Source organism: Coregonus lavaretus (assembly GCF_964263955.1).
Source record: "Coregonus lavaretus genome assembly, contig: HAP1_SCAFFOLD_8803, whole genome shotgun sequence".
In the NCBI taxonomy this organism is placed as follows: domain Eukaryota; kingdom Metazoa; phylum Chordata; class Actinopteri; order Salmoniformes; family Salmonidae; genus Coregonus; species Coregonus lavaretus.
This window is the reverse complement of record NW_028161316.1, coordinates 1-15000: the sequence shown is the minus strand read 5'-3', so window position 1 is coordinate 15000 and position 15000 is coordinate 1. Positions and strand designations below refer to the sequence as shown.

The 15000-nt window shown below is 51.5% G+C and overlaps 4 protein-coding genes across 4 annotated transcripts; all 4 read right to left on the bottom strand.

The window, feature by feature from the left end:
* Window positions 1-1164: 1164 nt before the first annotated feature.
* On the bottom strand, window positions 1165-1476 carry LOC311120822 (histone H4; the record flags this gene model as incomplete). Its single annotated transcript, XM_084195393.1, has 1 exon — window positions 1165-1476. One exon carries the CDS (start codon window positions 1474-1476, stop codon window positions 1165-1167), a length of 312 nt encoding a protein of 103 aa, XP_084051519.1.
* A 2595-nt stretch (window positions 1477-4071) lies between these two features.
* LOC311120825 (histone H3.2) lies at window positions 4072-4482 on the bottom strand (the record flags this gene model as incomplete). The annotated part of the gene is made up of 1 exon (XM_084195396.1): window positions 4072-4482. One exon carries the CDS (start codon window positions 4480-4482, stop codon window positions 4072-4074), a length of 411 nt encoding a protein of 136 aa, XP_084051522.1.
* A 7002-nt stretch (window positions 4483-11484) lies between these two features.
* LOC311120824 (histone H2A) lies at window positions 11485-11871 on the bottom strand (the record flags this gene model as incomplete). The annotated part of the gene is made up of 1 exon (XM_084195395.1): window positions 11485-11871. The coding sequence occupies one exon, from the start codon at window positions 11869-11871 to the stop codon at window positions 11485-11487; it is 387 nt and encodes a 128-aa protein (XP_084051521.1).
* Window positions 11872-12690: 819 nt separating this feature from the next.
* Window positions 12691-13314, bottom strand: LOC311120823 (histone H1-like; the record flags this gene model as incomplete). The annotated part of the gene is made up of 1 exon (XM_084195394.1): window positions 12691-13314. One exon carries the CDS (start codon window positions 13312-13314, stop codon window positions 12691-12693), a length of 624 nt encoding a protein of 207 aa, XP_084051520.1.
* Window positions 13315-15000: the final 1686 nt, after the last annotated feature.

Below are 15000 nucleotides of genomic sequence, written 5' to 3'. Positions count from 1 at the left end.
AATGATACAATGTAACGCAGCCTACCTACGCATTCATTCGGTGGCGATGGAATTGCTTTTTTTACTGACAGAGTGGGTGGCTCTTAAAAGAGCCTTTGGGTTAGTAGAGCAGTCCAAATGCGCTGTTTACTTGGAGCTGGTGTACTTGGTTACGGCCTTGGTGCCCTCGGACACGGCGTGTTTGGCAAGTTCACCGGGGAGCAGCAGGCGCACCGCGGTCTGGATCTCCCTGGAGGTGATGGTAGAACGCTTGTTGTAGTGGGCCAGGCGAGAGGACTCTCCGGCGATACGCTCGAAGATGTCGTTCACGAAGGAGTTCATGATTCCCATGGCCTTGGAGGAGATGCCGGTGTCGGGGTGGACCTGCTTCAGGACTTTGTACACGTAGATGGCGTAACTCTCCTTCCTGGACTTTCTGCGCTTCTTGCCGCCCTTCCCTGCGGTCTTGGTGACGGCTTTCTTGGAGCCCTTCTTGGGCGCTGACTTTGCTGGCTCGGGCATGATGATGTCTCGTTGCTTCTCAGAAACGAATGAGGGGGTGAAGGGCGCTTACCCGTCTTATGAAGAGGAAGCTAAGCAAAGTCAGCGGCCGTAGACACTCCCCTGCTTGCTTGCTCCCTCCCTCCCTCCCTCCCTCCCTCCCTCCCTCCTCTCTATAGCCTATGCTCTGTGACCGATGGGGAATTGTGTGTTTCAAAAGGGGGGCTTTAATAGGTGTCCAAATGGCACGATTGTTGTGCCAAATAATGCTGGTGATAGAATTGCCCACTTTGGCACCGTCAGACATAGGGCTTCCATTTTGGACTGTGTGTGTGTGTGTGCGCGCTGTCCCCCTCTTTTCGAGCCACGTCTACCGACTCGTGGTGGCTTTATGTTGTCCAAATTCCACTATTGCTTGACCCAAAATAATAACGTTCTTACACTTTGCCACTGTCAGATATAGGCCTCCCTCTGTGCGCTAAAAGTGGACGGGACATTAGAATCCTCTAATTAATACTCCCTGTCCACTCGAAGTGGCTCATACTTTCTTACTAAATTGCATACTAAACATTTTTTGTTATATATAACACTACATGGAATGGGCCCATTTTAAGCGGATGTGGGTGGCTCTTAAAAGAGCCTTTGGGTTCGAGTCGGGGTGTTGAGGTTCCGAAGAGAGTGGGTTTAACCGCCGAAACCGTACAGGGTGCGTCCCTGACGTTTCAGAGCGTAGACCACGTCCATGGCGGTAACGGTCTTCCTCTTGGCGTGCTCGGTGTAGGTGACTGCGTCACGGATCACGTTCTCCAGGAACACCTTCAGGACACCGCGGGTCTCCTCGTAGATCAGACCGGAAATACGCTTCACGCCGCCGCGGCGAGCCAGACGGCGGATAGCGGGTTTGGTGATTCCCTGGATGTTATCGCGGAGAACTTTGCGGTGACGCTTGGCGCCTCCTTTTCCGAGTCCCTTGCCGCCTTTGCCTCTTCCGGACATGGTGTGTTCGCTAGTTGAGTTCAAGTGAATGAATGATTTCAGCGCCGGTGCGCGGTGCGCTATTATCTGCGTTTGGTCGACCTGATTGAGGCCGGCGGCACAGAAAGCGCGCCTCTGTTATATGTTCGGAGGCGTTGCAAAGGGGAGGGCGCTCGTTCTAGGGGACTAGGGAGGAGCGATTTCAAAGATGACGTGAAAGCAACTAACGTGCGCGGGAAACATACTCAAATACTGATATAGGCTATGTGGAACACAAGGCCAAACTGTGACAACTGGGAGATCAGCTAGTACACTGTGTCCCTCTCCTCATATTGTTGTTGTTGTTGTTGTTGTTGTTGCACCTGATTCTACTCATTGAGGACTTGGTAATTTAGGTGACAGGTTGTTCAATCAGCTGTGGCTGTCCAGGCCTACAAGAAAAATGGGTCCTGTTGGGGGTAGCCTACTCTACCGCTGGAGTTGGGAAACACTGAAATGGAAGGGGGACACGCAGTGAGCAAAACTCCTAACCACATAAAAACACAGACACTTGAGATCATTAAGAGCTATAAGGAGTCCATCAACTACCTGGTCAGTCAAGTCATATAGGGGGGGATTTCATGGCCACCTGCTGGAGCAGAAGTCATGTTTGCCAACACTGGCCTTAAAATCATTAGGAGCTATAAGGAGTCCATCAACTAACTGGTCAGTCAAGTCATATAGGGAGGGATGTCATGGCCACCTGCTGGAGCACAAGTAATGTTTGCCAACACTGGCCTTAAAATCATTAGGAGCTATAAGGAATAAATCAACTCATCATTCAAGTCATATAGGGAGGGATCTTAGCACCACCTGCTGGATCAGAAGTACCCTTCACCGTAGGCACAAGAGAGCCATCATCTCTCAACCGGTGCAATTTCCATAAGTATGTGGTAATAAAACAAACAACGACAGCTCCTCATATAGGCAGTGGTTTCACACATTTTTCTCCAAGATGTTCAAACGTTCATAGATGACCAGCAGGGTCAAATAATAAGCACAGTGGTTGTAGAGGTTGCAACAGGTCAGTCAGTACATCAGGAGTAAATGTCACTTGTTGTTAGTGTTGTAGTTCCTATTTCTACGGTGTTGCCTACCTGCAGCAATCATGATTTACCTGCAGTGTTGATTGCAATTACGTAATTTGTCAACTCATAATAACAGATGTTTTGCAAACCGTTGATGTTTAAATAAATGGATTCCCGGTGTCCGGATACCTTTTCTCTTAAGGGATGTGATTGAGTGAATCCAAAGTAAGTTGGTCTAAATACATAATAGGATGAATCATTCAGGTAAAATAACACAATGTCTATTTGAGTCGAATCAACGTAATATAATCCTTTTTACGTCTCTATCATCTTTACTCAATGTATTGGACCACATCAACTCAACTTACTCAAGCTTATCTACTCATAAAAACAAGCAAAAAGATCTACTCAACAATATGACGTGTGCTTTTGTTGACTGTAATAGCTTGAGTACATTCCACAAAGTCATTTTTTACAGTGTATCTAAAGACACGTTTGTTGTGGTGATGCACTTTTTCTTTGACGTTGAACTTGCATTGAACAGACAAATCCATTTCGTTACAACCCTTTTGTAGTATGACTTAGGAATATTTGTTGATGATCCTAATGTCTATGCGTGAATAGTGATTGGTTGTTGGTGAAATATTGCTGAGAACCCATCATTTCCTGGCCTTTTTTCACTATTGAGCTATTTTGAAACATTTGTTTTGCTATTGGATTCATAATGGTGACCTGGGACAAGTAATTAGTGAAACCAGAGTTCAGCAGTTGCCATTAAAGCGATCGAACCAAGTCATCCTAATAGGCTAGTATTAGCCTAAAGCAGGGTTTCCCAAACTCGGGCCACATTTTGGGAGTTTTTGCCCTAGCACTACACAGCTGATTCAAATAATCAACTCATCATCATCAAGCTGGGAGTATTAGAATCAGTTGTGGAGTGCTAGGGCAAAACGCAAAACGCGCACCCCTTGTGGACCCCAGGACCGCGTTTGGGAAACGCTGGCCTAAAGAGCAAATGCTGAAAGGGACTCACCATGAGGTGCAGTACCCACATTTAACCACAAGATGGCCTCCGTGCTCCATTGTAAAGTTTGGGCCTCTGCATGAGTCTCTCAGCAGCACTGCAACATGGGACTTTCAAAGTAAGTTGGCATGCAATGTTTTTTCTGGACTGCATGCAAGGCTATTATTACACACAACTAATAGTGTCAATTATTCATCTGAACACAATTCTTGTTACTATTCGGCCTATATTATCACTCGTTTCTTTTTCCCCTCCTTTGTAAAGCATTTTACTGTGTTACTATATAGTTCAAAGGAAGTGGATGATGCCAGATGGTTGTGTATATACACACACAAACATTGAAGCTAGACTTCAGGCAACTAAAAAGGTGCAATACGTAGCTTTTAGACGTGTTAGTGAACAACATACATGGTGGCTAATGTAGAGGTGCGTGTATACATGGAACAATTGTGCCTTTTTGATGGAAATATGGAGGTGGCTCTTAAAAGAGCCTTTGGGGGATATTCGAGTTCAGGTCATCCTCATTTATGCGCGCTCTCCGCGAATACGGCGGGCCAGCTGGATGTCCTTGGGCATGATGGTCACCCGCTTGGCGTGGATGGCGCACAGGTTGGTGTCCTCGAACAGGCCGACCAGGTAAGCCTCGCTAGCCTCCTGTAGGGCCATCACGGCGGAGCTCTGGAAGCGCAGGTCGGTCTTGAAGTCCTGGGCGATTTCTCGCACCAGGCGCTGGAAGGGCAGCTTGCGGATGAGTAGCTCAGTGGACTTCTGGTAACGACGGATCTCTCTCAGAGCCACGGTGCCGGGCCTGTAACGGTGAGGCTTCTTCACACCGCCGGTGGCCGGGGCACTCTTGCGAGCAGCCTTAGTGGCGAGCTGCTTCCTGGGGGCTTTGCCACCGGTGGATTTGCGAGCGGTTTGCTTGGTTCTGGCCATGGCGCTGCTCTGACAGTCGGGAGTATAGCCTCGAAATGCCTATGTGAAGTTTATAAAGCCGGCAGTGGCGCCTGCTGATTGGACACCATCTCCCCACCACCCCGATTGGCCCGTTTCGCAGGCCTCCTCCGTTGGCCATTGGACGGGAGGCCCGGCCTCTCCAAAACGATTAGTTACCGGAGTGTAACTCCAGTTCTATGAGTGGAGCGGAGCCCCATAGGGGAGCTATGCTCCTAGTGGTTTACCCTCTGCCCTAGGGCAGAACAGCCTGAAGCAAATTTATGCACACACCTACAGCCAATAGGAGTACAGGTGTCCCTATATAAGGAACCCCGTTCCCTCAATCTGCCTCCCGAGATATTATCTTCAGCGAGACTAGAGAGGGTCGGTAGGGCCTTAAGTCCTATGGGGCTCCGCTCCACTCATAGAACTGGAGTTACACTCCGGTAACTAATCGTTCTATATCGTGGAGCTCCGCCCCATAGGGGAGCTATGCTCCTAGTGGTTTAAGGCGGAGCGAAACGCTCCAAAATGTACTCCCTGCCGAGCCTAACACTTTCCATTAAAAAATGAAAAAAGGTCAAGCCCAGCAATGGCTGCAACCAATTCCCGCAGTACTGCAACTAAGAAACCCATTAGGGCGTCACAATATACCGCGTCATCGGTTATGGACCCGTCCCATCTAGCTCAATGACAATGGCAATGGCTATTGGGCAGATCATCAGAATAGAAGCCATGCTAATCTGTACTAGCAGATAGCCGTGCCTCAATATTCTTGATACCATGACAAGTTTTCTTCACCAAAGCGGACCTGATTGGAACCTGTCCAAGGTCCTGCTTTGTCTACTCCCTTCATCTCAAAATCGCCTTTCAGCTCTGCTGAAAGCCGACCGAGTTAAAGAGTTGGAAAACATGTCCATCCAAATATGTTACTTCTAACAAAAGCGGATTTATGAACATGGTCACAATCCTGCTTTCTTTCTCTGTTTCTTTCTCAAGATCTCCCTTCAGCCACGCTGAGTACAGATCGAGCCAAAGAGTTAGAAGACATATCCAACAGATAGAAACGAATAAAAGGAGACGGTGTCGACCAAGACGCCGCTCTACAAATATCCACTACCTCTGTACCTCTGAAGAGGGCAGTAGAAGCTGCTACTCCACGAGTGGAATGCGCCTTAATACCCTGAGGCGGTTGTTGCCCCGCCGCCTCGTACGCCGTCTCAATGCCTTCACAAAGCCAATGAGACAATCGCTGTTTTGAAAGTGGTCTACCCAATGCAGCCGCACCGTGACACACAAACAGCTGAGGCGATGACCTAATCGCTGCTGTGCGCTCAACGTAACACGCCAAAGCGCGTACTGGGCACAGACAATGCAGCTTTTTCTCACTCCTCTCCCCATGGGGAGGGGGATAAAAAGCCCACAATTCCACGGTCTGTGATCTATATGCACTGTTAATAACCTTCGGCACAAATGCCGGGTTGGGACGTAACACCGCTCTGCTCAAATCGCCATTAATGGCAAGGCAGTCGGGTCTCGTCGACAGTGCACTCAAATCACTGACCCGCTTAGCGGTAGTCAAGGCGAGCAACAGCGCCGTCTTGATAGACAGCATTTTGAGGGGTATTTGATTCAATGGCTCGAACGGCGACTTACATAGCGCTTCGAGAACCAAAGCCAAATCCCATCGGGGCAGCGTAGCTCTAGGCATTGGCCTAAGCCGTCGCGTTCCCAATAAAAAACGTTTCACTAATGGATGACTAAACAGGTTTTTCCCGTTAAACCCTTCATGACCAGCTGAAATTGCCGCTGCAAACACTCGAATGGTGGAGGGCGATTTCTGCTTATCAAACATAGACTGCAGGAATGAGAGCACACTCTCTACCTGACAGCTCATGGGGTCTACGTCCTGTGTGTTACACCACTGTGAGAAAACATTCCATCTGCTCATGTACATCCTGGAAGTGGAACTGGCCCTAGCGCTCTGTATGGTTCTGATCACTGCATCAGATAACCCACGGCGCCTCAACCTGTCCCGTTCAGGAACCAAGCCTTCAGTGGTTGACCGATTATGGGCCACTGCCCTATCGAGCCTCCCGCCTGGCTCAACGCGTCTCGTCGATGTGGAATTGTCCAAGGTGGCACAATCAACATCTGACTCATCTCTGCAAACCACGGAGCCCCCGGGCGATCGGGCGCTATCAGTATCACTGTTAGCTCCTCTGATCTCACCCTGGCTAGCAGTGGGAGAATGCAAGACAGCGGAGGGAATGCATACAGGAGAACTTTCGGCCACGGGCAGTGCGCGAACGCGTCTCTTCCCAATGGCGGCTCGTCCTGTTGTCTCAGGGAGAACCATAGGGGACACTGCGCGTTCACACGTGACGCGAACAGATCCACCTCGGCTCTCCCGAATTGTTTCCAAATTTGGAGAACAATGTCTGGGTGCAGACACCACTCGTCGTCTCGAGGACCCCCTCTTGACATGAGATCTGCCCCTACGTTCAAGTAGCCCGGAATGTGCGCTGCTCTCAACGAGCGAAGGTGCTTGTGAGCCCACAGCCACAATTCCTCTGCCGCCCTGTGGAGGGCAGGAGACCTGACCCCTCCCTGGCGATTTATGTGAGCTACTGTGGTCCGGTTGTCTGACCAAACCAACACATCGCGACCCCGAAGGGTAGACGCGAAGTGGTTCAGAACCAGTCGAACCGTTTCCAACTCCAAGAGGTTTATGTGCCGACCTGATTGAGGCCATGCACCACCTATCGCTTGAGACTGACATGTCCCTCCCCATCCAGTTAGACAGGCATCTGTATACACTGGAATGTAGGATGACACCTTGCCCATCGGGACTCCGTGCGTGAGAACGCACGGGTTCCTCCAATAGTCCAGGTCTGCTCTTAGCGAGAGAGGAACCACCACCAACCGATGACGTTGACGCACTGGGTCTAGTCTTAGTTGGGCGAACCACCGCTGTGTTCTGCGCATGTGCAGAAGCCCCAGCGGTACCACAGAGTGGGCTGCCGACATGAGACCCAAAAGTGACATGATCGATAGCGCCGTTACTGTGTGATTCGGACGACACTTCCTCATGGCTAGTACCAATGCTGCCCTTCGAGGGTCCGAAATTCGCGCCCTCATCATTACAGTGTCTAGCTGTAGTCCCAGGTAGACTATCTGATGACTGGGCCAGGGTGCGCTCTTTTTCCAATTCACAGCGAACCCCAGACGCGTGAGATGAATCACTGTCTGTGTCGTGTGCATGAACGCCAGCTCTGCTGACGGGGCGAGAACCAGCAGGTCGTCTAGGTAGGCTAATATCCTTATCCCTTGACGACGCAGCGGTTCCAATGCCGCCTCCACACATTTGGAAAAAGTTTGAGGTGCCAGGGCGTACCCAAACGACATCCTCGTGAACTCGTACGCCACCCCTTGAAAGGCGAACCGCAGAAACTTTCTGTGGCGAGATTGAATCGGCACATGAAAGTATGCGTCCTTTAGGTCTATGCTTGTACAAAAGTCTCCCTTCTGGACACATTCCAGTAGACGTTTTGTCGTCAGCATTCGGAAGGGCCGTTTGGTTATGCTTTCGTTTAGAATGCGTAAATCCAAAATCGGCCTCACTCCCCCCGTCTTTTTGGGCACTAGGAAATAAGGCGAATAGAGCCCTTTGTTCCTTTGCTCTCGGGGAACTACTGTGACCGCCTCCTTCGCCAAAAGTTCCGTGATCTCTGACATCAGAGCGGCTACTTTGTCCGGCGTTTTCATCACCGTTTCCACCACTCCCCGAAACGGGGGTGGGGTCCGGTGGAATTGGAGGGCATAACCCTTCTCTAACGTCTGTTCTAGCCAGCGTGAGAGGGTACAGCTTCGACGCCACTGCCAGCAATGCAGAGAAAGCGGGTGCGCACGAAGCTGTGGTGCGTCCAGTAGGAAGGACCTGTATTCCTCTATGGCCCTCGCCGCCGCTATTCCCCAGCACTGGGTTGGTGGAATAGCCCAAGGCGGGCCCCCTTTGAAAGGGAGAGGACACATCAGCTCGTTCTGGGTGAGTCGGGGGCTTTGATACGTTGGTTACGACCGTAACTCCAGTAATCTTGCCCTCCGTGAACGCAGCACGGGTCTGAACTGCACTGTCTGAGGTACTGGCCTGAGACAGAGCGCTCTTCCCGGAAAGCGATTGCGTCATCATGTCATTGTCTGACTGAGACTGCCGCTTAGCATGAGACTTATCCTTTACAGAACTCAACAGAATCTGAAAGGTGTGATCTCTGACTGATACCACACGGTGGTGCCACAATGCCTCTTTACTGGTCTTAAGCGGCTGTTCAACGACACACTCAATGTGTGGTGAGCTGCGCTCAGAGCCATGGGCATTGATACGTTCAGAATAAGCCGGAGGCGTCCATACCTTGGTTATACCTGTAACCCTGGTATTCCCGCTCTCCGTGAACGTCGCACGGGTCTGATCTGCGCTGACTGAGGCATTAGCCTGCAGCAAGGCGTCATTCCCGGCTAGCGGCTGCGTCTTCATGTCACATTGGGACAGAGACAGCTGCCTGCTGAATGTGAGGTATCCTTGAGATAAGCCAAGACAGTGTCTTGGTATCTTTCCTCCCTTCACCTCCTGTGTGCGTTCAGCTCTGCGCCTCTGGTGGGCTGAACTACGCTCAGTGTGGTGAGTATTAGCGCGTTCAGAAAGAAGTGGGGGCGCCGATACACTGGGAAACTTCGTCACCGTGGTAATCGGGCCCTCCGTGAACGCAGCATGGGTCTGAATCGCACTAACCGAGACCTTAGTCTGCGATAGTGCGCCATCCCCAACTAGCGGCTGCGTCATCATGTCTCCTGACTGAGACTGCAGCCTGCTATGAGAGGCACTCACTACAGTACTCCTTGGAGTCTGTAATGTGAGGTCTCTTTGAGATAAACCAAGACGTGTCTAGGTATTATTCCTCCTTTCACCTCCTGTGTGCGTTCAGCTCTGCACCTCTGGTGGGCTGAACTACACTCAGTGTGGTGAGCCTGGGCGCGTTCAGGAAAAGGTGGGGGCGCCGATACACTGGGCACCTTCGTGACCGTGGTAATCGGGCCCTTCTTGAACGCAGCATGGGTCTGGGTCGTACTAACAGAGACCTTAGTCTGTGATAGTGCGCCACCCCCAATGTGGTTATTATCAGCGCGTTCTGAGAGAAACGGGGGCGCCGATACGTGGTTACGCCCGTAACCGTAGTAATCAGGCCCTCCGTGAACGCAGCACGGGTCTGAACTGCACTGACTGAGGCGTTAGCCTGAGACAGAGCGCCGTCCCGGATAGCGGTCGCGTCATCATGCCATTATCTGGCTGAGACTGCAGCCTGCTATGTGAGACACTCACTACGGCACTCCTAGGAGTCTGTAAAGTGAGGTCCTATAAGGTACACTTAATACCTTTTATATACCTGCCTTATGTGTGCATTCAGCAACGCACCATGGTGGGCTGAGCTGCACTCATAGTGGTAAGAGAGAGAGCGAGAGTGAGGAAGGTCGAACGCTCTCGGATGTATTATGGAAAAGGGGCTCTTTCTTGACAGTGTCAAGTAGAGCCAACTCTTTATTACACACATCAACAAAAAACATTCTCCTCCATACACTCAACGGTAGAGTGGGGGGGGGGACAGTGGGCTCGGTCACAGCAGGCGCTGTGCAGTCTTCCGTTCTCTCCCCCTCGCCTGTCATAAACGGCGTCTCTTCTGGCCGCCCTTCGGGTGATGCCAGGATGACGCTTTAATGACCTCTCTCGCCGGCACCTCTGGCGCTGCAGGGGGGGGCGAGGCCCGCTCCCTTGCTGCTGGAGGCCGCCGTCTGACGCCAAGCTGTAGCGAGAGTAACGGCCGCCCTTCCTCATATCCACTTCCGGGTTGGAGGGAATGGGGGGCAGCTTAATCTCCCGCTGTTTAGCAGCCCACTCAATGAGACCTGAGAATTCAGAGCACAGAGAGGCTGTGGCGTCATCATCCAGGGATGTAATGACCTCACAATTTCCTGAAGGAAAAGGGGTGTTAAACATCTGGGTCAGTGTAATGAATTGTTCCAATAGAATATTCATTTCTTCCCCAATAGCCCTGTCATCTCCTGAGTCAGTGCCTTCAGATGATGCCTCAGAGCTGAGACTAACATTGATAGCACATCCTCAAGAGGAATATCCTCCCTAAAAATGCCCAACGCTGCTTCCACTCCTTCAAAAAAGGAGGGCGCAGCTGGCGCATAGTGGGGGATTAATGAGGCCGTCCCTGGCATGCTGTGTCCCTCAACCCACGAAACATATGTCGGGGGGGGGGTGACAGCCGCCAAGGGGAACAGCGACATTGAGCTCTGAAAAGAGCTTTTGTTAAATACTTACCCTATGGGTAAGCTTGGTGTGCTCATTGTAGGAAGACGTTGATGGCTGGATATCAACGACGAGATCTTCCTGAGTCTTCTATGGCTTCTTCAATTCTAGTCCAGTCGCTGAAGATAATGGGAGGCAGATTGAGGGAACGGGGTTCCTTATATAGGGACACCTGTACTCCTATTGGCTGTAGGTGTGTGCATAAATTTGCTTCAGGCTGTTCTGCCCTAGGGCAGAGGGTAAACCACTAGGAGCATAGCTCCCCTATGGGGCGGAGCTCCACGATATAGAACTCAAACTCCCGGTGCGCGCGCAATAGGACGCCGCCGGCCCTTTATGCGCAATAGGACGCCGCCGGCCCTTTACGCGCAATAATAGTCGCCAAAGTCAAGAGTGACAGCTTATAGGCACGTATCATCTAATGCTAGCCTGCTATGGCAAATGAGGCCAAGTAGGTGTTGTTGTTCATGCAAGGCCTCATGTGGGCACAGAATGTCGAAATAGTTGTGTATACACCCACTCAATGTATTGCGGTCATAGAAAGGTACTTTGCGCTTTTGGAGAGCTAGGTGGTTGGCTCTTAAAAGAGCCTTTGGGGGTTGAGTAGTCAAGTTGAAGTCGCAGTAGCGAATTTACTTGGCTTTGACTGCCTTCTCGGTCTTCTTGGGGAGTAGGACTGCCTGGATGTTGGGCAGCACACCACCCTGAGCGATGGTCACACCGCCGAGCAGTTTGTTCAGCTCCTCGTCGTTACGGACGGCCAGTTGCAGGTGACGGGGGATGATACGAGTCTTCTTGTTGTCACGGGCAGCGTTGCCGGCCAACTCCAGGATCTCAGCAGTCAGGTACTCGAGTACGGCGGCCAGGTAGACTGGTGCGCCAGCGCCCACACGCTCGGCGTAGTTGCCTTTGCGCAGCAGCCTGTGCACACGGCCCACGGGGAACTGGAGGCCAGCACGGGATGAACGGGTCTTTGCCTTCGCCCTGGCCTTGCCTCCGGTTTTGCCTCTTCCGCTCATATTGGTAGCTTGAGAAAGTCACAGAAAGTCTGAATGAGCCGCTCGCCACTTCGAGAGCCGTACATATACCTCGCCACAAGAGGCAACGATTGGCCACCGGGCCGGTGTGGCCTTATCCAATTGGAGCGAGGGACAGACAGATGGACAGACAGACAGCCCTAAGCCGGTTCCCACCCACAGGCAGCGAGTGAGAGGCTACTTTGTTTCCCTCCGACTTTGTTACTTTGTGTCATTTCGCGTGAGCGCCAAAATGTCCGAAATGACATCCACACATTATTTCTCTCCAAATGGGAAACAAACAGCTGGTGAGGGTGCACTCTTGAGTTTGAAATCGAAGCCACTATAGTATTGTTATTGTTATTACATGGCACTTGTAACACATCACAGCAGCCTGCCTCTGAACGGGAATAGCCCAGTGGCTCATATATAAAAATGGCTGTTGAGGGTGCACTCGTGAGTTTCAATTCGAAGCCACTATAGTATTGTTATTGTTATTACATGGCACTTGTAACACATCACAGCAGCCTGCCTCTGAACGGGAATAGCCCAGTGGCTCATATATAAAAATGGCTGGTGAGGGTGCACTCGTGAGGTCGAATTTCTGAGCCATTTTGGCCCTCTATTATATGCCTCTCCCTTCGCACACACCCAGAGTGGGACAATGTTGTGTGCGTAAAAGTAGCCTAGTGTGCGTAATTTCTTTTCCACGACAGGTAGTACATGGAAATCAATGCGCTTTCTATGGAAAGAGGTGGGTGGCTCTTAAAAGAGCCTTTTGTGGTACAACATGTGTCGAGTAGAACACTGTTTGTAATAGGTTTACTTCTTCTTGGGGGCTGCCTTCTTGGCCTTGGCTGCCTTGGGCTTGGCGGCTTTGGGCTTGGCTGCCTTTGTAGCCTTCTTGGGGCTCTTGGCTGCCTTCTTGGCCGCTGCGGCGGGCTTCTTCACCTTCTTGGGGCTCTTGGCGGCCTTTTTGGGTGTAGCGGGCTTCTTGGCCTTCTTGGGGGACTTCTTTGCGGCGACGGCCTTCTTGGCTGCTACCTTCTTGGGCTTCTTCGCCGCGGCGGGCTTCTTGGCGGCCACCTTCTTTACTTTGGGGACTGCGGCTTTCTTGGCGGGCTTCTTCGCCTCGACGGCTTTCTTGTTGAGCTTGAAGGAGCCGGATGCACCGGTGCCCTTGGTCTGGACCAGGGTACCCTTGGTGACGAGGCTCTTGACTGCGATCTTGACGCGGGAGTTGTTCTTCTCCACGTCGTAGCCGCCTGCCGCCAGCGTCTTCTTGAGTGCGGCCAGGGACACGCCGCTCCTCTCCTTGGAAGCGGTCACAGCCTTGACGATGAGCTCGCCTACGCTGGGTCCCGCTTTCTTGGCCTTGGCTGCTGCCTTCTTCTTGGGTGCCTTTGCCGGCGCGGCGGCGGCGGGTGCTGGTGCGACTTCTGCCATGTCTGTCTGTCGTTTGGTCCGGTACACACACACACACACACACGGTCTGCGAGGAGTAGTTTGCTGTAGACGCTGTTCTGCGCTATTGAAGCTCCACACCGAGCAGGGGGCTGGCCTTAAACGCGACATGAGAACCATGTAGACTCAAGCCAACCAGCTCGGCTTCTCTGGGCTGGCCAAATGCTCTTTCACTTGTGTTTTCTGTTCGCCTATATCGGCCCAAAAGTCACCGACGGAGCCGTGTTTTTGCTCCAAAAGCGAACGGCCCAGCGAGCAGACTTGTCTCCGTTCAGAATAAAGTCATGTGGGCCGCGGAAGGGCCGTGCATTTTGTTGCGACTCGCTCAAAATCTCACCGTTGGACTGTCGGGTGGAGCGGTGCGCACTGGTTTTCCTGTGCTATTTGTCTCCTAAATGGGCTAAAAGTGCATCCGATTGCCAGCAGCACTTGTTGTGTAGTGAGCCGAGATGTCTGGCAAGGGAATCAAATGGTTTGGGGTCCCCTGTTGTGGTCCAGGGTGTTTTAAAGAAGTGCTCTTTTGGGGACCTTAAAACACATACACCTGTGAGGCCTGGCTGAGACGAGAGTTGTACTTCAAGTTTCAAGTTGTATTCGTCGTATGTACAGGATCCACATGGTATAAACTGTCCTACGACATGCTTACTTGCACTGTGTGTGTATTAGTACTTTTTGTGCACTGGCAGTGTGTGTGTTGTTGTTGTATTTGTAGGCTACTATTTCTACACAGTGAGATTGTGTGTTGTCTTCCCCTCCCTTCTGGTAGGTAGGTAGGTAGGTAGGTAGGTTGGCTGTCTCTACTAATATATTGTTCACCTGCTTGACTCCGCAGCGTGACTCGGCTCGGTCTTTGTGTCTGTGGGTCTTGGTGTCTGGCTGGCGCTATGGAGGCTGGCGCCCCATGGGCTATGGCACGTTGATATAGGCCTCGATAGAGGGAGTCTCTCTCTCACACACTCACTCACACTCTCTCTCTCACTCACTCACTCTCTCTCTCTCTCTCTCACTCACTCACTCACTCACACTCTCTCTCTCTCTCTCTCTCTCTCTCTCTCTCAAGGGCCGCATATGTGGTTGGACTGGGAGAAGAGTCCCAGCAGGTGCATGCGGGTCAGAAGGCTGATTGCGGCCTCTTTTCTTGTCCCTGTTGTATAGTGTCTCTCTCTCAGTCTCAGAGTCTCTCACTCACTCACTCACTCACACACACTCTCTCTCTCTCTCTCTCTCTCTCTCTCTCTCTCTCTCTCTCTCTCTCTCTCACTCACTCACTCACACTCTCTCACTCACTCACTCACTCACTCACACTCTCTCTCTCTCTCTCACTCTCTCTCTCTCTCTCTCTCTCTCTCTCTCTCACTCACTCACTCACTCACTCACTCACTCACACTCTCTCTCATCACTCACTCACTCACTCACTCTCTCTCACTCACTCACTCACTCACTCACTCACTCTCGTCTCTCCTCTCTCTCTCTTTCTCTCTCTCTCACTCACTCACTCAGTCTCTCTCGCTCTCTATCACTCACTCACTCACTCACTCTCTCACTCACTCACTCACTCACTCACTCACTCACTCACTCACTCACTCTCTCTCTCTCTCTCTCTCTCTTCTCTCTCTCTCTCTTCCTCTCTCTCTCTCTCTCTCTCTCTCTCTCTCTCTCTCTCTCTCT